The 23622-nt window shown below is 39.6% G+C and overlaps 1 protein-coding gene and 1 long non-coding RNA gene across 2 annotated transcripts in view; one reads left to right on the forward strand and one right to left on the reverse strand.

Annotated features, from left to right (window-relative positions):
- SMAD1 (SMAD family member 1) overlaps window positions 1–23622 on the reverse strand; it is a 78954-nt gene that overhangs the window by 9853 nt on the left and 45479 nt on the right. The window contains exons 3-5 of the mRNA XM_023252779.2: window positions 7328–7585; window positions 4647–4763; window positions 1274–1495 (exon numbers count right to left, since the gene is read on the reverse strand). Of these exons, the coding sequence (XP_023108547.1) occupies window positions 1274–1495; window positions 4647–4763; window positions 7328–7585 (597 nt within the window). The remainder of the gene's footprint in view (window positions 1–1273; window positions 1496–4646; window positions 4764–7327; window positions 7586–23622) is intronic.
- On the forward strand, window positions 1469–20701 carry LOC123384922. The gene is made up of 3 exons (XR_006596713.1): window positions 1469–1594; window positions 18263–18345; window positions 20492–20701. It is a non-coding gene; the product is annotated as an uncharacterized LOC123384922 (long non-coding RNA).

Below are 23622 nucleotides of genomic sequence, written 5' to 3' on the forward strand. Positions count from 1 at the left end.
AAATATCCTGATTCTTGCAAAAAATTCTCTCTTTAGTATTCACTGAGGATTCTTGCCTGATGGCTGCAAAATGATGACTTTCAAACTCTAGCACTCACTGCACATTTGTGAACCAGCTTTCCCCATTCATTCCTTATCCTTACCTATGTATTATTGGCACGAGCTTATAAATTACTATGGTTTTTCAGTGGCTTAAAATCCATGACCATACTTCATTATTTTGTTACTCAAACTGTCCCAGAAGTGGCCAGGGGAAGCACCTCCAAGATGGCTCCTGTGACACGCCCCTATCACTTTCATTGGCATCTCTTCACTTTCTGATATAACAAAATGTTCCAGGCTCAACTCTGTCTACCTGGTCCGGACTTGGGAGTCAGCCCTTTCCCTGAGGAGTCCTGACTCCTCTCAGTGGGAAATGGTGTTAGAGACGATGAGCTGAGAACCAGACGTGTTTATGGCTCCTGGGCATCTTTGCCTGCTGGCCCTTTCAGCAGACAGATCAGAAACTACATGCACGTATGAGCACATCTAAATATGCATACGCATACACACACACATCCACGTGTACACACATAAGTACATGTATTATTAAGTCATGATTTCACCCTGATACCTCCACAGGGTGAATTTTTTGCCCTCCTCCATACTTGTATGTTTCTTACTCCACAGTGAAAATCCAGGCTCCCGGAAACATCCACATTCAGTCATTTGCTTAATCTTATAACTAAAAGTTCCATAACTTTTATTCATACTGCTACTAAGCAATCAAAGCCTACTAAAATGAGCTCGGGATTTGTTTACAAGCACTCTACCCTACCTGGCCCAGACTGAAGAAACATAGCCAAATACTATATTCCTAAGTTATTCTGGACTGGTTCTTTCTTTATTTTTCCCAGTGAGTTATGGTACTCATTTGAAACATATTAGGTTTACTTGTTTTAACTTGCATTTAGTTTTAGGTTGTAAGTCACTCTTTAACAGCTATTTTATTCTGCAGCAAAACACAAGATGGAAGAGTGCCCCCCCCCCCTCCCAGATCAATTATTTCAGCTGGTTAATATCAATTCCTATGAGGTGGCAGGACACAAACACTGCTGACTGAAAAGTGACTAGCGTCCTGATAATACAAACTGAAAAGCTATTTACAAACCGGAGCCAGTGTTTATTACCTGGTGTTTGCCCTGGTAGGCTGCTCCAGGAACAACTGCGTCAGTTCTAGGGGAACAGGGGCACAACAGACACACATGTGAAAGAGGTTCAAGTGAAAACTCACCTTTTCCAATATGCCGCCTGGTGTTTTCAATAGTGGAATTCCGGTTAACGTTGGAGAGCAGCCCAAGGCAGAAACGGTTCTTATTGTTGGAAGGATCGGTGAAACCATCCACCAACACACTTGTGGAGGAGGCATGGAACGCTTCGCCCACACGATTATTGAGCTCATAGTAGACAATAGAGCACCAGTGTTTTGGTTCCTCATAAGCGACCGCCTGAACATCTGTAAGAAAGAAAACCTTACAGTCAACCTCAGCGAGTGCCTCGGGCTCTCAAACACTGAAGCTGTGTTGTCAAACTGGCTCAGGACCCTGGAATGCAGGTATGGGACGGCAACTGCTATTAGAATGTATACGGTTTCTCTAGGATATCTGAAACAGGTACTCCTCACCTCACAAAGTGTGACGTCCTCCTTCAACTGGAAAGTAATTTTCTCCAATTACTATCAGATAACCAAAACGCCAGCTAAGCAAGCATACCAACAGCATTTGCTGCACACTCACAATATGCTACTTGCTCCGTAATATGCCAAAATGGAAATTACCCCCACCACAGATGCTGGCTCACCATCTAAAGAAACACAAGTGGCAAGTGAAAAACAAATGGAAAGAGAACAATCGAGGACAGGAAATGTGCCAAAGGTGCTGGCAGAAAAAAGGTGACTTTCAACAAAGCCTTCGTAGGCCTATGCTTTTTCAAAGCAATGAAAATCGGTTTCTAATTATTGATAAGAAGTTCCCTTACTTCACATTAAGCTGCCAATAACTATCACAGCCACAGCTTTGCTCCAGTCCTTAAACTCAGGAAGAAATCTTGCCAGCTGGCCATTTTTACAGAATGAATCATATCTCTCTCATCCAGATTTCATGCTAACTTCCTTATATTTGCTTTAAGTCATGCAGAGCAGGTGTGTTTTGTCTCTCCATTCCCAGAATGGGCCAACAATGGAAATTACCCAACTTTACTGACAGGATGCAGCTTGTTAAGTCAAATCTCTTAAGACTAACAAATCTCCAAACAGAACATGCTTCTAAACATTTGCAACTAAAAGGTTCTAAAGATAAGTTCCTTCTGTAGTAAAACCTCTTTTACCACTGCTTTAGAGATTCCAGGAATATAAACCACGTATGCCCACTGTGCCAATATGTAATGATCTGAGGTTTATGAGGTCCTGAGCATACAAATGTACAAAGAGAAAGAATATCCACATTAGAAGCATAAACTGGACTGTTTAGGAAAAAGTACTTCTGTGTTCGTTTAACAACAACCTCCACAAATATCATAATGCACTTTATTTTAGAATTCGGTAAGGAAAACAGAACAATCCTTAAAAAAATCCACACACACATTAGCTGCTCTATATACTAGATCAGGTGAGCCAAAAACAAGCATACACTATCTTCCCTGCTAAGCAACTATTCCACGTCAATTTACTGTATTTCAAAGAATGAAATTTTAGTGATTTACATAGTGCTAAATCTTAAGACTGTAACATCATTATAGAAGGCTTTTATCAGCTATCAGGATTGTTCAAAATACTACTCATTTAGGTCAGAAGATGACAACATTTTTCTATAAAAGACCAGAAAGATTTTGTGGGGCATATGGTCTCTACTGTAACTATTCAACTGTGCCCTCGTAGTGCTAAAACTGCCACAGATAATGTGTAATGGACATAGCTGTGTTCCCATAAAAATTTATTTACAAAAAACAGGCAGCAGGCTGAATTGGCCTGTGGGCTGTAGTGTGCTGACTCCTGCTTTAGGAAAACCACCAAAGGTAAAACAGTAACAGAAAGGCCAACATTCTTTCCTCATGAAGATATTAACTGTGAACTTATTTCTAATGGGGAAATTTTTAAAAGCTATTTAAAGGAAAAATTTTAAAGCAATTTAAAGGCCTGTTTCCTGAAATCAGACATTTTAGGCTTAACAACAATAGCTACAGGGGCAACACGCTCATAGCTGTAGAGCAGTCCTGTGTCCATTCTCTCCTGCGATCCTTCTTCCCCAAATACCTATTCCAAAGATGTGTGAGACACAAGTCACTTTCCCCAACCAGAAGCTTTATCTGTTGGTTCATAATTATGTTTGGGAAGATGTTCTAGAGATTATCAGGAACCATCAGATACAGAGCCAATAAAGATGTAAAAATATTTTACAGATGAAAAAGGTGTACAATCAGGGACACCTGGGTGGCTCAATCAGTTGAGCGTCAGACCTTGGCTCAGGTCGTGATCTCATGGTTTGTGGGTTTGAGCCTCGCATTGGGCTCCACGCCGACAGCACAGAGCCCGATTCAGATCCTCTGTCTCCTTCTCTCTCTCTACTCCTCCTCCCCTCCCCAAAATAAATAAACTTTAACAATAAACAAATAAAATAGGAAGGTGTACATTCCAATTTATTACACTGCACATCTAAAAACGGTTCTTTCGTCATCAGATTTTAAGAACTTACAAGATGTAAGCAACTCTGACAAAGTCTGAGATATCTCCAATTTTAATAAAGTCAGAATGAAATGAGACCTACACCTAGTAACTAGATTGCCTTAAAACTTCAATTTGCATAAAATTTACACAGTGAAGCTTCATGCCACGTGTTGAGTGCACCAGTGAAGCATCTTCCTCCACGAGAGGTTGTCTGGGAACAGTTTTCTTCCACCATTTGGTCATGACTTCCTACAGGTGCTCAGGGATTCTCCCGACACTCACTGCTTTCAGTTCTCTGCTCCATTAGGCCTACCCCGCTAGCCACTGCAGACCTCGAAACACACCCATCCTCCACCAGAAAGGGAAAGGAATGACCCGACCTGCTTATAGGTTCTGCTTCTAAGTTCTTCCAGGTGAGAACAGGAAAAACACATGCCTCAACCCCTTTCTGTAACAAGGTTAGAAACAAGTAAATATAGCAAGAAAAAAATGTTAGTAGTTCTTTCCAGTTGCAGCTGTGTATGGATGAGGGCTAAGACTCTACCAACAAAGGAAACTTTGGGAAGCCTTGTTATATGAACTTCTAATTTTGGACATCACCAGTGACAGCCCCACTTCAGTAAAGTTATGCTCACTGTTTCTCAATACCTACCTTTGTCCTTCACTTAAAAATATTCTTTTATTGCCAATTTAAAATTATTAAGTATTGTGCTCAAAACAGATGACCACACAATTATACACAGGCCTTCACTAGTCAAATCAGTGTGTTTGTTCTTCATATAAAAGACTTACTTGTAATCCAAAAAATTCTCTCTATCCAGCTTCTCTTATTGTGCTTTCTCCAATAGCTATCTTTTTACAGACTAATAAACATTTGTGAGAGAAAGTAACATTTGGACAGATAAACTTTAGACACTAAAAAGGGATAAACAGCAATTCATTTTACCTCCTCTGTTGATTTCTGAGGGCAGTGAAGGTGCCATCATATTTGTGTCCATTGGCTGGGAGCCATCCTGGGTCATGGGGTCCTCAGGAGGCAGGTAAGCAGGTGGGGGCGTATCAGCTACAAAGTTTAAGAAAAAGAAAAGATTTCTTTATCTTTAAATAACCACACACACTTAAAACATAAATTCTGTGAAATTCCTGAGATTAAACTGCCATTTCAACCTCATCAGAAAATGGACGCTAGACACTGAACTCGGTGTCCACTTCCTGAAAATGACCGGCATCTCGTGATTTTGTACAACCGTAGAGAAGATTCAGGAGGAGGAAAAGCACTATATGCCAGTTCCAGAAGTCATCTGCCTTTCCAGGATCATGCTGTCTTGAAACAATCAGGAGAGCATTTAAACATGTTCTCATACAGTCCACTTTAAGAGGACCTCTGCATTTCATAGTTTCACTGGTGGATGGAAAACCTTTGAAAGCTACGTAGGATCTCTTAAGAAAAAGAGCTTCAGGGTCTCTTACTTTAAACCCACAGGCTTTTAGGAATTTACCAACGGAGTTTCATTATCGCCAATTAGTTTACAGATTTAAACTGTTAATTTCCCATGACTTCAAGCAATCTGTTAGGACTACCTTACCCCTACCTGCTTAAATAATCACTAGTTTTAAAACCCCTAGTAGCAGAATAACAGGAAATAAATCAGTTTATCACAGCCATCTTCTATTTCAGAATTTACATATGCTTCTTCTAGAAAGCTCAAAGTCAGCTGGCAATAAGAGGCAAACAACATGACTTGAAACAAAGAACACTAATATAGGTCTTTTGTGTTTTCTTAAATAAAATAAGGGGTATGGGTTCCCCACAAATAATGCTTTGTGATCAAAAAACAAGTTCCTCACTGGCTATTGTGAGCCCATCTAGCACACCAGACAGGGCAGGGAACAAAGTTTTACCTTAGGGAACCATGAATAACCTGGAGAAGTAGCCCAGATCACTCAGGGCAACTGCTGAACACAAATAGCTAATACTGCTGCTCCTTCACAACTTTTCAGAGATTTCCAAAGACTGACTCTCCAGCTGAATTGCAACCCATTAACTTCCACCATCCAGCGGCTAACAAGCAAGGACTCGACACAACGACAGGACTATGGGGACCTTATCTGGATGCCTTTTTCACCCTTTCCTCCAGCTTATTTTAATTCAGCTTCTTCCCTGCAGCTGTAACACTGACTCCGCTTTGCTTCCAGCCAGGAATGAAGACCTAGAGCATCCTCTGAGACCAAATCCGATAAATTTCCACAAACGAGCTGGTGAAAATGTCCTCAGCAGCCTGTGGCACCAGCAGCACTGAGAAAGTGCTACCTTTTGGGTGATGCTATGGGTGATGCTCTACTATGGGTGATGCTCTATGGGTGATGCTCTACTATGCCCACAAGTGCCTCCTCCCACCTTTGGCGGCTTTCTCTTTTCCACATCACCTTTGCTTGGCCTGCGTCTTAATCCCTGACAGCCGGGGAACAAAGTGTAAACTCAAGCAATAATCTTCCCGTTTTTCACTCCGGGGGCCCACCCTGGGTTTGCTGCTGCTCCCAAGCTTCTGAAACCATCTCTTCACCACTAACCTCTTTATCAAACCCAACAGTTCCGGGTGAGGGTGGGGGCAATAGGAAATAACCAGATGATACTTAGTTTGATTTCTAAACTAATCTATATTTCCCCCTCCCCTGCCCTTCCCACACACCCACACTGCCCTGTTCTAAGGAGTTTTGGATTGCAAAACAAAACGATGCAAAAATAAAAGGCTGAAAACAAAAAAAGTAATAAAAGACAGCACTATCAAATGTGGACGCTTTTCAATTTTTGAGGACATAACCAGCCTGTTGTCAAATTCCCATTCACCTAAACCCATTTCAAGTTGCCTAATAAACTTGCTTGCCCACCCATTTTCCTTTCTTGAAATGTTAATCGATGTTAAGTACATCTTTGTTTACAGTATCCTCCTTGAGGTCTACTGGCAAGGAATTTGGCACTCATCATTTTTTGTGAGATGCTTGCTTCCTAACCTATAATTTGAAAAATATAATGTCCTAATTAATCATTTATTTTGATAAACATTACACCATCAGTTAAGTCTAAAAAAGAAGGATAATTGTTTTTGTCTTTGCTAAGTTAAACAAGCAGATGGTCTCCAGTACTTCTGTTGCATTTCCTTTGTTGCTAAAGTATATGTTTCTTGGGATTACATCACCACTTAAATGAATTTAATTAAGTGTGTGGGGGGGGGTGTGATCCCTCAGGAAATATCTTTTCTGAGGCTGCACTTATAACAGGAGTTTTTTTTCACGTACAGCAAATGTGCGCAGCACATTATTTTTCTCTTCCTCTCTTTTATCAAGAGCGAAGACTGTAACAATTATGCCACTCCTAGAAGGATGCAGCTGTTTCAAAAACCCTTCAAAATCAGAAATAAAACTTATTCAAGCATCTGCACCTGACAAACAGGACATTTGCTTCCTTGACTGCGAGGTCTCCCTTCACCCAGGGCGGTACCCCCGTCTGAGAGCCAAGTGCCAGGTACCAGAGCCGAAGAGCTCTCTGCGCACAGGTCCGCTCAGAGATCCCCCGACTCCGCAGCAGCAGGGCCACTTGCCGGAACATCACTGAACTTTCCGACCTACCTGGCATCTGGAAAGGGCTTCCTGGGTCTGAGCTGGTGGGGGAGTGCGGGTAGGTGCCACTGCTGCTTCCAGGAGAGTTGGGGTAGCTGCTGCTGGGGGAGTGAGGGAACGGATGGCTATTGGGTTGCTGGAAAGAATCCGGAAAAGTGGCGTTGAGTGGCATGTGAGGCTCATTTTGTCCTAAGTTACGGAACTGAGCTAATAGGCTGTGCTGAGGATTATATTCACTGTGTCTTGGAACCAGCACTGGAGGAAGAACTAGAAAAGGGGGAAGAAAAGAGAGAGACGAAAATGAAAATGATGAAAATCTGTAATCACATCACAATGAAGTAGAAACATAATCTGTAAGTAACAACAAATTATCTGAACCCTGCCCCGCTGCCAACTGAAAAGCATCATGCAAATGAAGAGCCATTTTTCACTGAGGAATAAATGCAGTAACAAGTGGTCTCTTTAGAATCTGCCGTGACTTATGCCCCAGACCTGTAGCATTGACATACTGCCCAAGGAAAGTCTGCAAAACACCTTTTATGTTAAAAATGTCCACAAGGTTTCCCCATTCTTGTTTTCATTCACTAAAAACCAAAGCACAATTATGAACATGTACCACCACTGACAATTCCACTTTTCCAGCCCTGGTTGATAAGATGTTCCATTTAAGAGTTAATACTTATTGAATGGTATGAATTATTCACCATAAATGTTTTAAATGGACACATTAACTCACTGTGAAACAAAAGAAGGCACAGTAAATAACGTTCAGAGGGTAAATACGGTGAGCAGCATAAAATCCAAATGCCATTAAAAGTAGTTAATTAGACAAAATATGATGTTTTGTGGGACAGACTTTATGTTGTGTCCAAGTCGTCCTACTTCACAAAACTCTGTTCTCTGATGATCTTCATGCATTTAACCCACTTTTCAGTAATCCATATTTTGCCTGACAGGCAAAGGAGGAAACAGGTCATATAAACCACATTTTGCTGATTGGATACTCAAGGTTTAAAAGCCAAAAACATACACACCGCTAGAGAATGAAAGAAAACAGCTCAAGTCATGCCTGAAAGCTCCATTAGGTACCTAAGGAGTTAATAATTAGCATGGTCTGCAACCTCCAGAAACCTCTGGAGGCAAAGCCACTGTAAATTATGTTGCTAATCGAAGTGAAGGACTGGGTAGTAAACCCTAACAGGGTTAGATCCTCAACTTCCCACCATAGTCCCCAGACACCTCCTCTCCGGTAACACGGGCCCTTGGAACCCCTACTATGCTCACAGCCTTGGCTAGAAAAACCACCCATTTGGAAATCTGCTTGGAGGAGAGAGGAGGAGATTTAAAATCTTCTATTGTTGGGAGTTAGAACTCAAAATATATTCTCCCAAAGAAACAATATTTAGTGGTATTAGGAATTAAGTAGATTTTTGAGGACTTTCCAGGGACTCTATCTATAATGTATACCATTTTTGCAGGAAAATGTGCCATGAACACTTGCATTATCACTTACTTATTCATAAGCTAAAAACTGTTTATATAAAAATAGGTTTCTGAAGGTCTTAAATGGTCTCTTATGCTATTATCTTAAATTGCTAATCTGTAGAAATAAGATCTACTAGTTTCTCTAAGCTGATCCCTTAGAAACAAGTCTTTTTAGTACAATAAACATATTTCCTTTTCTGCACAGCGATGGAATCTGCCCAAATTAAGTCCCCAAAAGTATAATTCTTCCTTCTACCTTTCAATAGTCATCCGAAACGTAAATTATTTTGCTAAAGAAAAAATTCCCAGTTGTCATAAGGCTCCTCCAACGTCAACAGAAATCTATATTGCAAAATAAACAAAGGCTCTGAAATAGCACAATACCTTTGAATTACCTATGCAATCATTCTTTTTCTTTTAGCTGCTGCAGCTTGAGTTACTACTTCCCAACTTGCCTTTCATGGTCATCTAGCGATAGCCTCATTTCTGACTGGTGCCTTAAAAGGGGGGCAAAATACTGGCCTCTAAACCCTGCCCCCAAAATGCAGCACCAGACATAGCACCTTGAATCAATCCTCCGTCTCAACCCTTTGGAGGACCCACCTCCTGCCCTGCCCCCCAACCTTCCTTAACGGAGGACCCACCCCCTGCCCTGCCCCTCCCACACTCTCCTTAACCGAGTCCCTGTTTCAGCACCACTCATTGTCTATAATTTTATAACAGAGAATTTGTGGGGCGCCTGGGTGGCTCAGTCAGTTAGGCCTCCAACTTCGGCTCACATCATTGTCTCATGGTTCGTGGGTCTGAACCCCACATCAGGCTCTGTGCTGACAGCTCAGAGCCTGGAACCTGCTTTGGATTCTGTGTCTCCCCTCTCTGCCCCTTCTCTGCCCCTGCTCTCTCTCTCAAAAATAATCATTAAAAAGAAAAATAACTTTTTCCTCACCTCTGATTATCAAGATAAGATGAATTCTGCCACTGCTGACATACGCACAAGTATCTTTTAATAAATTTAAAAAATCGTATTGAGTATCACACATCTATAATAAAATGCACAAGTTTTCATATAAATGATATAGTATGTACTCTTGTGCCTGGTTTCTTTAGTTCAACACTATGTGTGTAGGATTCATCCAATGTTATGTATACCATACACACACACACACACACACACACACACACACACACACATACATATATATATATATAGTAAGATGTTTACTCAGTCCCCCCACCTAACCTCCTCAGAGGATAATCAATTTCTTTTGTTCCTCTGGTTTATCCTTGTATTTCTTCTTGAAAAAATTAAGCTGATAAATATGTGCTTTCTTACTTTGTCTTTATTACTAAAAAGGAAAGTAGCCCACTCTATAGACTCTCTTGCACTTTGTACAGCACCATAGTTTATTCAACCAATCTCTTATGTCTGAGTAGTTTACACTATTTTACCATTACATATAATACTGCAATGAATAACTCCATGTATATACACTGCAGTATTGTTAAAGGATTATCTTCAGGGTAAATTCCTAGAAGTAGAGATACTGGGTTTTGAAAACGCAGATACAACTTTGTTATTGTCAAGTACCCATCATGTAAGAGAGCGATTTTCCCCCCACAACCCCACAACTATTTTGTCAAAGTTTTGATTTTTTGGACAACTGGATGGGTGAGAAATGATATTTTGGTGCAATTTTTTTTTAATGTTTATTTGAGAGGCAGTGAGAATGTGAACATGCAAGCGAGCAGGGGAGGGGAAGAGACAGCGGGAGACACAGAATCTGAAGCAGGCTCCAGGCTCCCAGCTGTGAGCACAGAGCCCTACCAGGGGCATGAACTCACAGACCGCCAGATCATGACTTGAGCCAAAGTCGGACACTTAACCGACTGAGCCATCCAGGCACCCTTCTGGTGCAATTTCAATTTATATTTCTCTTATTACGGTGAAAGTCCATCATTTTTTCATGTACTTCAGGGGACATTTTAATATATTTTTCTGTAAATGGTCTTCTTGTGCCTTTTGCCCATTTTTTGGTCTTTTCATTATATATAGGGACTCCTGGGTGGCTTAGTCAGTTGAGCATCCGACTCTTGGTTTCTGCTCAGGTCATGATCTCACAGTTCCTGGGATTGAACCCTGCGTCAGGCTCTGTGCTGACAGCAGGGAGCCTGCTTGGGATTCTCTCTATCGCTCTCTCTCTCTGCCCCTCCACTGCTTGTAATGTCTCTCTCTCAAAATAAATATTTTAAAAAATATTTAAAATAACATTAAAAAGAAAAAAATATATATTAGAGATATTAGCCTGTGTGACATTTTATATGTTACAAATATTTTATTGCAATGTGTCATTTGTCTTTTGACTTTCCTTATGTGAAGAAGCTTATTTTTTTATGTTTGGTAGTCAAATTTACCAATATTTTCCTTTATTGCGTATGCAGTTTGATCATAAAAAGGCTTCTCCTACACCCATAAGGAGGAATTCATCCATGCATTCTTCTAGTACATATAAAGTTTCCTATTTTATTTAGATCTCTGATCTGTTTGTAGCTCAGTTTTATTTATACTACAAGGAATAGATCTAATTTTATCTTTTTCCAAATGGTTGGCCAGTTGCCCCAACACCATTTATTAAAAAGCTCTTCTTTGTTCTAGTGATTGGATATACCACCTTTCTCATAAAGTTCCATATATGTTAGAGTCTATTTTTAGACATTCCATCCGTTCTATTCTAGTCTGTGCCCTGCTACCACTGTTTTAATTATAGAGGCTTTATGTTTTAATATCTGATAGGGCTAGTCCCCTCTCACAGTTGTTCTTTTTCAGTGTTCTGCTTGCATGCTTACTCCTCCATATGAACTTTAGTTATTATCTTGTCTACCTCCAGAATAAAGAGATTTGGTACCTTTACTGCGGGTCACATTATATTTATAAATTAACTTAGTAAGAAAATCTTGATGATGTCAGATGTCCTATTTAAAACCCAGGAAAGTTTCTTCAAGGCTACTTTTGCATCTTTTCGGAGTGTTCCATAGTTCTTGTATTAGCTCAGACTGCCATAAAAAAATATCACACTGGGTGGCTTCAACAACAGACATTTATTTACTCAAAGTTCTGGTGGCTGGAAGTCTGAGCTCAAGGTGTTGGCGGGCTCATGTCTCCTGAAGCTTCTCTTCTTACCTTGCAGATGGCTATTTTCTTGTGTTTTCTAACATCGCTTATTTCCCTGGTGTCTCTCTGTATATCCGTATCCCTTCTTATAAGGACACCAGTCAGACTGGATTAGGGCCCTCCTCAATGGCCTCACTTAAAGGCCTATCTCCAAATTCAGTCATATTCTGAAGGACTTATGATTAGGGCTTTGACATACAAATTTGGGGTGGGGGTGGTGAACAATTCAATCTAAAACACTGCACTTGGTTTTACACATTTATTACATTTATAAGTATTTTATTTTTTCTGTTCCTATTTTAAATGAAAGTTTTCTCTTCCATTATATCTTCTAGCTGGTAACTGTTTATATATGAAGGTTATTGATATTGCCATGCTTTTATATACTGCTACCTGGCTGGATTCTTTTGTTGTCTGAGTTAGTTTTATCATTGATCCTTACAGAGTTCTCCAGGTAAATAATCATGTCACTGAACAGTTAAAACACAATTTTCCTTTCCAATTGTTTTCTCTTGTCTAGTTGCATTGGCTAATAGTGCTAATATAATGTTAAAAAGTACTAGAGACCGTGAACTTTCTTGACTTATTCTTGACCTTAGTGGAAATGCCTCTAGTGTTTGTTTCTCCATTAAGATGCTGACTTTAAAACTCTGATACATATATATATTAATTAAGTTAAGGACGTATTCATCCATTCCTGTAGTTCAGTGTTGTTATTAGGAACAGGTGTTAAATTTTCACTAGAGGATTTTATAGCATTTCTTAAGATAGTATTGATTTTTCTTCTTAGACCTAATTAATATGATTAATTATTATTCTTGCATTCCTGGCATAAAGCCTGCTTGGTCATGATATATTATTTTCTTAATGAGGGGTGTTTATAGTAATATTTAGGAATTTGAGGCCAATATTCATAAGTGATCGTGATCTAAGTTTCTTGGTATGTTATTTTTATCAGGTTTCGATGTCAATGTTGTACTTGTTTCATAACTGTTTCTGTGCTCAGAAGAGTTTAGGTTGCTAACTAGTCTCTAAATGTTAGGTAGACTTCCCATTAAAATTATCTGGGCTTGGTGCTTTCTTGTGGAGCAGTTCCTTACTTTCTCTATTCATTCCATAGAAATAAATTTAAGCTTTCTATGCCTACTGAGGTTAATTCTGGTAAATTATACTCTCCCTCGAAAATATCCATTTTATGTGGTTTTCAAATTTACTTGCATAAAGTATGCAAAATAATCTTACAGTTAAGTTTCATATCCTCTGTATCAATAAGTATATCCCTCTTATTTCTTATTTTTTTTATATTTGTGCTTTCTCCCCAGCTGACTTTTTTTTCTTTATTCAATTACCTGATCCTTGGCCTTTTTTCCCCCCTCCAAACCAGGAAAGGTTTGTTGATCTTTTTTTTTTTTTTACTTCATTATTTTTTACTTCATCTTTATTATCTCCTTCCTCATACTTCCTTTGATTTACTTTGTTGTTCTTTTCCTAGCCTTTTTGACTGGAAGTTTAAAATTAATCTGTTTTTATTCTTTCATTTTTACTAAGTGTTCAAGGCTATGAATTTTCCTCTGGTCACTGGTTTAAATATATCCCATAGATTCTGATATGTAGATTGTGATCGTTATTTTCCAAAAGTCATGTGATTTTTGTTTATATTTGCCCATCCACTTATGGGTAATTTTTTTTTTTAAGTTTATTTATCCACCTTTTGAGAGAAAGAAAGACAGAAATCCCAGGCAAGCTCTGTGCGCTGTCAGCGCTCATGGGGCTCAAACTCATGAGTGAACTGTGAAATCATGACCTGAGCAAAAACCAAGAGTCGGATGTTCAACCTACTGAGCCACCAGGTGCTCCTCACCTATGAGTCACTTAATAGAATAGTTTTAAAGTTCCCAGGTAAAAGAGCTTATTTGCTTTCAATTTCTAGGTTTATGGTATTGTGATAAGACTGTTGATTACACTATTTCTAACTTATGTAACTTGATATTTTCTTTGCAACCTACAACAGAATACATTTTTGTGAATGTTCTTTGCACTAGAAAAGAAGATATGTTTTCTATCAATGTACACTGTTAAAAAGTATCTTTAAGAGCTAGGTTATTAATAATGCTGTTTAGGTCTCCTGTAAAAGGTCAGCAACCTTCCTCTACAAAGGATTAGAAAGTAAATATTTTAGGTTTTGTGGGCTATATGGCCTCTGTCACAGCTATTCGACTCCACTGTTGCAACAAGAAAGCCATAGATAATATGTAAAAAAAAAACAAAACTGGATATAGCTGAGTAAGAAAGCTTCACATTTTTGGTTTCTTCACAGAAACAGGGAGAAGGGATTTGGCCTGTGGGCAGAGTCTGCATACCTCTTCTGATATCATTACTTACGTTTTTTTCTTCATGACCAGTCTTGTATTTAGACTGGTATGTTAAACTTCCTATTATTAGTGTGCTTCTATTTGTTTTTGCTGCCATATCCTATAGTTTCTGCTTTATACAGGAGGTTGCTATGTCGTTTGGTACATGTATGTTCATTATGAAGTGTTCTTTGTGTCAATACTTTCTGGTCTGAATTCTATTTTTTCTGATATCAGACTCACAACTCCTACTTCTTGTTTCAATCTGCCTGATATACCTTTGCCAATCCTTTATTTTTAGACTTTTTAATCACTTTTCTTATCTTTTGAAGAGATGGGTCTCTTGAATACAGCACTGACTTCTGCTTTATGAACCAACTTGAAAATCTCTTTCATTGTTAAGCCCATTTATTGATATATGACTGATATGCTTTGTCTCAACTCTTGTCATGTTATTGTATACAATAGTTATCGTCGTATATTTACCATATTTCTCTATGTGATCTAATCCTTTGTCTTCTAGATTTATATTTTTTAAATGTTTGTTTATTTTTGAGAGAGATAGAGGGAGACACAGAATCTGAAGCAGGTTCCAGGCTATGAGCTGCTGGCAGAGCCTGATGCAGGGCCTGAACCTGAGCCACCCAGGTACCCCTGTCTTCTATATTTTTAAAGAAAGTTCTAAAGATGGCCTTGTATTTCTGTCATAGGATTATTTTTGTATTTGTATTTCTGGTGTCTTCAACCTTTGTTCTTTCCTTACTTAACCATGTATTTTCTAGTTGGTCAGTTTTAAATGGTTATCTTTTGGTTCTCATCTATTATCTATACAATCAATGATCTTATTCTACTTTCCCCTTTTTCTATTCTTCTATTTTTTAAAAAATGCTTATTTATGTATTTTGAGAGCAAGTGAGGACGCAGGGAAGGGGCAGAGAGAGAGAATCCCAAGCAGTCTCCATGCTGTCAGCACAGAGCCCCATGTTGGCTCGAACCCACAAACCATGAGATCATGACCAGAGTCAAAACCAAGAGTCACATGCTTAACTGACTGAGCCACCCAGGTGCCTCATCTTCTATTCCGTTTTTAAATTTGCACTCTTTCTACTTCATCAGAACATCTTAGGTTTACATACTATCACCATTCTTACTTTTACCTTATCTCTACAATTTCATTGACAATTTTTTTCCCAGTCATCTCTTAGTTGAATAAGGTTACTCCATTAGATTTCTCAGGAAAAGCTCACTGTAACAGTGTTCCCTCTTGCATATTTAAAACTTTCTGTAGTTTTCTTTTTTAATGTTTATTTATTTTTGAGAGAGAGAAAGAATGTGAGCAGGGGAGAAGCTGAAAGAGAAGGAGACACAGAATCTGAAGCAGGCTCTAGGCTCTGAGTTGTCACCACAGAGCTCAATGTGACGGTGGAATTCACAAACTGCAAGATCATGACCTGAGCCGGTCAGACGCTTAACCTACTGAGCCACCTAGGCACCCCAAAACTTTCTGTAGTCTCTTTTTTTTTTAATTTTTTTTTCAACGTTTTTTATTTATTTTTGGGACAGAGAGAGACAGAGCATGAACGGGGGAGGGGCAGAGAGAGAGGGAGACACAGAATCGGAAGCAGGCTCCAGGCTCTGAGCCATCAGCCCAGAGCCTGACGCGGGGCTCGAACTCATGGACCGCGAGATCGTGACCTGGCTGAAGTCGGACGCTTAACCGACTGTGCCACCCAGGCGCCCCAAAACTTTCTGTAGTCTTGATACCTAAAGGAAAGCTTGGCTTGCCCTGGAATTCCTTAAGTTTTCTGAACTTTTTCCACTGTTGCCAATTTCTGTATGATGTTTTTGAGAAGTCTGAGTTCAGGACATTCTTGCCTTTACAAGCTATGTGCTCTTCTTATCTAGAAGCCCAGGGGACTTTTGTTTTGAAAGTCTAATATAGTTTTACTAAGGTATGTCTCAAAAGTTCATCATTCTAGGTGAATTTTCCCAAGTAGTTGGTGGGTCCTTTCTATATATAAATTTAGGTTTTCTCTAATTTCTGTTGCATGGTCTCTGGGAACTTAGGAGCTCCAATTATACATATATTGGATCTTCTTTGTTTTCCATTCCAATCGCTTTCTCTCAGACCTTTTTTACCTCTTTTCAAATCTCCCATTCATTATTTTCCTGCTTTCTTCAGTAAGTCTTATTACATTTTTAAAATTTTTATTTTTTTCAACGTTTATTTAAAATTTTTGTTTATTTTTTTGAGAGAGCAAGTATGAGTGGGGGAGAGGTAGAGACAGAGAGGGAGACAGAGAAAATCCCAAGCAGGTTCTGTGATGTCGGGGCAGAGTCCAACATAGGGCTCAATCTCAAGAACCATGAGATCACGACCTGAGCCCAAACTGATTAACTGCGCCACCCAGGCACCCTTTATTACATTTTAATAAGAATTTATTCTCCCTTTGGCACACTATAATTTATTCTTTACTTATGAAATGTTGTTTTAAAATTTATTTTCTGAGTTCTAGCAACTGTCATTGACTTTCTTCCAATTTTTGTCCATTTCTGTAGTTCCCAAATTTCTGAATTTTCCCCCAAATGCTTGCTGGAGGATATTTATTTTGAAGTGTTGTCTTACACATTCAAGCCACAGACTGAAAGAAAATATCTGCAAGTCACATAGGTGATAAAAGATTTTGTCCTGAATATATAAAGAACCTCAAAACTCATTAATAAAAAACCAAATAATCCAATTAAAAATTAGGCAAAAGATGTGAAAAGACTACGCCAAAGAAGATGACCTTAAAATCATCATGTTTAGTGAAACAGGCCAGACACAAAAGGGCAAATATTTTGATTCTATTTATATGAGGGACTTAGAATAGGCAAATTCATAGATATAAAAAGTAGAACAGAGGATTACCAGGGGCATGGAGAAAGAAGGAAAAAGGAGATATTGCTTAATGAGTATAGAGTTTTTGTTAGGATGAGAAAGTTTTGGGTATGGATAGTGGTAACAGTTATACAACACTGTGACTTTATTTAATGCCATGGAATTGTACATTTACGAATGGTTAAAGTAGTAAGTACTGTGTTATACACGACTTACCACAATACAGTTTTTTTTTAAATAGGATCGACATACCAAGTGTTGGCAATAGGGATTCTCACACATTGCTAGCTGGAACGTAAAGCGGTATAACCACTTTCGTTAATATTTTGGCAGTTTCTTATAAAGTGAAACACACCTACCATATGACCCAGCCATTTTCCTTCTTGGTTTTTACCCAAGAAAAATGAAATACAGATGTGTGTGTTTTATTTGTGATAGCCAAAAACTGGCAACAAATGTCCACTGACAAACAAATGAAAAAACAAATTATGGTATATCAACACAGAATACTACTCAGCAATAAGAAGGTATGAAATACTGATTCATACAACATGGATGAATCTCCAAATATGCTGAGAGAGAGCAGACAGAAAAAGAGTGCATACCATATAATTCCATGCATATAAAATCTAGAATACGCAAGCCAATGTATGGTGACAGAATGGGATCACAGTCACGGCTGACGGGAGAGATTGCAAAGGTGCAGGAGTAAATTTTTGGAGGTGATGTGTATGTTCCTTGACTGTCGTGATACTCTCATAGGTATATGTCAAAACTAATTATATCGTACTTTTTAAACATGTACAGTTTATTCTATGTGAATTATTCCTCAATAAAACTGTTCAAAAAGTAAATATGAAGAGGCAATTTTAAATTGTCTTTTACCAATTTTTAAATATGGCTAAAATGTTCCATTATCTATTCCTTTTCCAATCCCATCTTCAAAGTTTGGGAACTATTAATCTGAGCTCTCAATAGTATAGTAATACCCAACTAAAATGGCTTTATCCTAATGTCTTTATTTCTTGAGACTATATAATGTGTATCTCCCAATGCAGAATCCTCATCCAGGAAAGGGATTCCAGTCGGTTATCACAGACATATCAGCTCTTACAGTGAAAACCAACTGAAGATATCAAAGGTAAGGAGCTGCAAGGAAGTTCCATGTTAAAGCGGTGATAACATTTAAGACATTCAATGTCTTGTATGGTCTGTTAGAAGTTAGTAAGAACTGCAAGGTAAAAAGTAAATGGATATCCTATGTACTCTTGAAAGATAACTTTTCTATCAAATTTATCTAAAGTTCCATTTAACTCTCTAACTAATGGCTGCCACCAGTGTTCCAGACTCTCTCACATTACCCTCAGAATCTCTGAGAGACATTTTCCCAGTGTTTCTTATTACCTTTCACCAAAGTAAACAGCAGTGACAGACAATGAATTCATCAGGGGTCCCGGCAGCTTCACTGGAATTGTGAAATTTCACTGAAAATTTTATCTTACCAAATTCAAACATATTTTATGCTCTACTCCTTAATACTTACCAAACATAAAGGTGATATTTTAAGTAATTTGGAATCAAGTAAAACTGATACTCCATGAAGATGTGCAGTTTTACCTCTGGCTCAGAGTACCTGGAATGGCACACTGTGCTGGGGTGGGTTGTAGTACCTTACTTTGAACGTATAGATTTCCTCTTTACTCAGTGTGACAATTCTAACAAGTTATTAACTTCTCAGAAAACTTCAGCCAAAAAGTGACTGGTAACAGCAAGAAGGGAGACAAATAATGTACAAAATAGATTCCAGAACTAAGAGCATTTATGTAGAAACAAAGAGACACTCCTCAAATCAATTTTAGGTGATCACCATATACCACAGAATTTACACACCACTATCACCACAAATATTTGTTCTAAGCCTGGACCAATGCTGAGCATGTTCTATCCACTTTGGAAATAAGAGTGCTTAGAGGGGTAATTTACCTAAGGTCACACAAGAAGTATCAAGAATTAGGAAGGCACAGAGCACCCTCAACTATGATATTCTACTGCCTCAGTGACCCTAAGTGCTTAGAGGGGTAATTTACCTAAGGTCACACAAGAAGTATCAAGAATTAGGAAGGCACAGAGCACCCTCAACTATGATATTCTACTGCCTCAGTGACCCTAAGTCTCTTAAATTATGTTCTATGTAGTTTAAGAGATGGATAAGTAGAATAAATTTCAGAAGTGTTTCTGGACAAATTAAGGTCAATTTAAAGGGGAAAACTCTAGTCTAATTTAACAAGTTCAGTTATGGGAGACTTCTAACTCCCTGATGGTGCATAATACATGATTATCAAACCCGATTTGTAGAGTCTGAAGACTTAGAAGTAGGATGTCTATATGTCCTGGCTTGCCTGGGACAAGTCCTGATTTGTATGGGCTTTCCAGTGGAATTATAATAGGTGACCCATGTCACTCTCAAAAGTGTCCTGCTTTGGACAACAAATTCTATGGGCATCCAAAGTATAAACAGTAACTACTGAAATGCAGGAGGAGAAAGAGCTGGGTCTGGGATCTGAACAGGTGCTACCCCTAGGAAGAAGTGTTAATGGGGAAGAGACACGTGGGGGCTAGTGAGGCAGGGTCACGTCTACATGCACAAGCTCCTCTAGGATAACCAGGCCCAAGCCTCTGTGGCCTGGGTGGGCCCTAAAAGGATAATGCTGCTGCTCTTCTCTCTGATGTCTCTTCACTCCGCCACCCCCAGTCCTTGTTGCCTTCAGTCAGTAATATTTCAGGTAAGGAATGATTAAGATATCAGTTTTCTTCTTTTTTTTTTTTTTTAGTGTTTATTTTTGTGAGGGGGGAGGGAGAGAGAGAGAGAGAGAGAGAGAGAGAGAGAGAGAGAGAAGAAAGAGGGAATGAGCAGGGAGGATCAGAGAGAGAGGGGGACAGAGAATGCTAAGCAGACTCCTGGTTGACAGAAGGGAGCCCAGTGTAGGGCTGGAACCCATGAACTATGAGATCATGACCTGAGCTGAAGTCGAACGCTCAACCGACTGAGCCGCCCAGGTGCTACGTGATCTCTGTTTTCTATTGGGAGAAAAAGGAAAGAATGAACATGCAGGTGAATTATCCATGTGTAAAGGCCCCTTCTGTGTACAATTTCTATTTCTTAGGTGAAGGCTGATCAACTACCTGAAAGAACTAGGATTTGCAAACTCTAGGCCTGACTCAGGTCAGGAACAGGAAGGGAGACAATGAGGAGGGTCTTCCTTTTAATATTTCTTTCCATGTTTCAGGCTACTTCTATTTTATGGGAAACAAATATGTGAGCTCTGACTCTTCTGGGGAACCAAAGTTCTCTTCGGTGTACCAAAAAGGTTACTCCTACTTGGCATCTTCAAACAATGACTCACGTTTGCGGCTTCCCATCAAGAGCTGCTCCTTTGGCTAATTTGAATTTCAAGAATCTCCTTGGAAAGAGGAGCCCAATGGTAAAACACCCTTCCTTACACACACTAATTTTTGATTTGAATAATTTAAAAATCAGACTGTGTTGTGTCATTCCTATAACCCTTGTAAAAACCCTGCCTGGCTCCACACCACCTCCTCAGGTGCATTCGGGGTGGGGAGTAGGGGTGGGGGGAGATGCCTAGGCAATTTCACAATGCCTCCTTCCACCCACTTGAAACATCTCTAATTGCTGTAGATCTTTAAAAGAAGGAAGCTCTCTTCCCTTCTTTTCCTGACTAATCAAGGCGGAGAAAAGTCAGATTGCTGCCTTTTCTTAGAGATGTACCTCTGCTCTTCAAATTTTTAGATCTCTCCTTCAGTTAAAACCATAAAATCCCTTTCTCAGTCAACAGGGAAACCAAACTAAGAAAGTTTCAGGAGATATTTTCGTTTCGGGAGACAATTGTGATTCTGCTACTGGACTCAGCTCTTCTGCGTTGCCAAGACACAAGGAAAAGGAATGAGAAAGAAACACTAAAATTGGAAAAGAGGAGCTGAGCTCTGCTAAGCATTCATGCACGCCCTCTAGATTTGTGAGCTTTTTCAAGATTTTGAAGTACTGTTTGAAATTCTATCATCAAATCAGTGGTAGCCTAGTAATGAGACTAAGGCTGACAAATCACTACCAAAGTTGTGACCCACTAAATGCTGGTGGTGAGTTTTTTTTAAAAACACACAAGTTCTGGTAACAAAGCTGCCAGGCCCTTGCCTACATCTGTTCACATACACATAACGGCTAATAAGCTAGATGCTACCCAGTGGTATATAAATGTTTCTTTTAGTTCTGAGGACTTGGAAAAGGCATTCAGGTAACAGTCAAGACATCCGAGTTCAGCCCTGGCTATGATAACAACTACTTTTGTGACTTTGAGCAAATCACTTAAACTTTTCAGAGTCTCAATTTCCTCATTCAAAGGCGCAAGGGATTTGAATTCCAAGGGATCTTCTGGCCCTAAACTCTGCAAGTCTTCTGACTGAAGATAATGCTGATTTTTATATATCTGGAGCTTCACATGTATAAAATTCGGTGCCAGACCCCATCTCAGTTGGGTCTCAGGACGCCTCAGTGAGGTCACCTAAGGGCAGGAAGGTGGCCCAGAGCTAATGGAAGAATGGCCCAAGAGCAAGTTCAGTGGCTGCGGCTCTCCTGTGAAAACGAGGGACAGCCAGGCTGCTGAAGCAGCTGTGCCCGCTATAATATCTATACTAGACAGATGTCCCTAGATACAGTGTGTGTTCAGTGACCTTCTAAACAGAAACATTTCAAGTAGACAGTGGCAGAGAGGGTAAGACCACTTAAAAGTTAATAGTGTATGCATTTATGAAATAGAATTCCTTACTTCAGGATGCGTCAGGGAAACTCTACACTGAAGAAAAGATTCTGAGAATCTTTAATCGAGGTTGAATTTTAATGAAAATATAGCTCCAAATCCCTGACTGCTGACATTTTATCTTTGCTCAGTGGTAGACAGGCAACAGGAAGGAGGGTCTGAAATAATATTAATGTTCACCTAGCACTACATATATACCAAATACAAGCAAGCATACAAGCAAGGCCCTGCGCATGGTACCGTGGGTGCAGAAGTCAACAGGACAGCCACTGTCCCTGCGCATGTGGACTTCATGAGAGCTCACCGAGTCTTCACAACTGATGAGGGAGCAGGCTCAGCCTAGTTCAGTAATACATACAAGGTCACACCAGCTGCTAAATGGAGGGCCAGGCTTTGAATCAAGGCCTACTCATCACTACCAGACTGCATTGCTCAGTCCCATAAAGCTGGAAAGAGATCCTGGAAGTTGTTTCCGTTCTTCTGTTTAGTTTTTTTGGAGAACATTTTTTTCTAAAGTTACTATACTTTTACCTAAAAGTAGTAACTTGACAGTATTTATTTTCCAGGAATATATCAATTACCCTAAAGTACAAATACATTAACAGAAAACAAGTAGGTGAACACAATTTGAATATAAGCAGAGAAATGAATTGCATTCAATAACAGTATCCTCAAGCTTAAAACAAAACAAAACAAAAAAACAGGCTCAGGTGGTTGAGCACCTGACTCTTGATTTCAGCTCAGGTCATGATCCAGGGATTGTGAGATGGAGCCCTGTGTCAGGCTCCACACTGAGCGTGGAGAACCTGCGTAAGATTAAATTAACTTAAAAGTAGCCTAAATCTAACTCAACTTCTGAGAATGAAATTTCCCAGGTAATTCCAGGCCAGTGATTCCTTTTGTACACTACAGCTGCTTTCCTTGAAAGACATCTTCTCTGTGAGATTACGCACCCAGAATATATCTCCAGTAACCCCATGACCTAGTCCAGATTCCCGTTCCAACCTGTCTTTGGGGGTAGGTGTCCTCCCACACTCTCTTCGCCTAGCTGCCTCGTGCTTCTTGCCGTTTCCATCTGCTAGTTTCATACTTCTGTACCTTTTGTTTTTTTAAGTTCATGTATTTTGAGAGGGCGTGCGTGTGCACAAGTAGAGGAGGGGCAGAGAGAGGAAGAGAGAGTCCCAAACAGGTGCTGCCAGAGTGGAGGCATGAGATCATGGAGCTGTGAGATGATGACCTGAGCCAAAAACAAGAGTGGATGCTTAACCGACTGAGCCACCCGGGCGCCCCCATACCTCTGCACTTTGGCTCACTTGACCATATTTCCAAGTTTCAGTTCTCAGTGTCCTCTCCTTTATGGGGCCCTTCTTGGTTTTTCTACTCACCCCCAATAAAAATGAATCCCTCTTTTCTTTGTGCCCCACTGCTGCCTACGCAGACTTCCATCATAAGCACCTGTAACACTGTATTGCTAATTTGACTTTACCTCACTCAGACCCTAAAACCCTAGAGGATAGAACTAAGTTTTCTTTTCCTTCTGTATTATTCAGTGCACAGCATGTAATAGATTCTTAATAATTAATGTG

Source organism: Felis catus, chromosome B1, assembly GCF_018350175.1.
Source record: "Felis catus isolate Fca126 chromosome B1, F.catus_Fca126_mat1.0, whole genome shotgun sequence".
Taxonomy (NCBI): Eukaryota; Metazoa; Chordata; class Mammalia; order Carnivora; family Felidae; genus Felis; species Felis catus.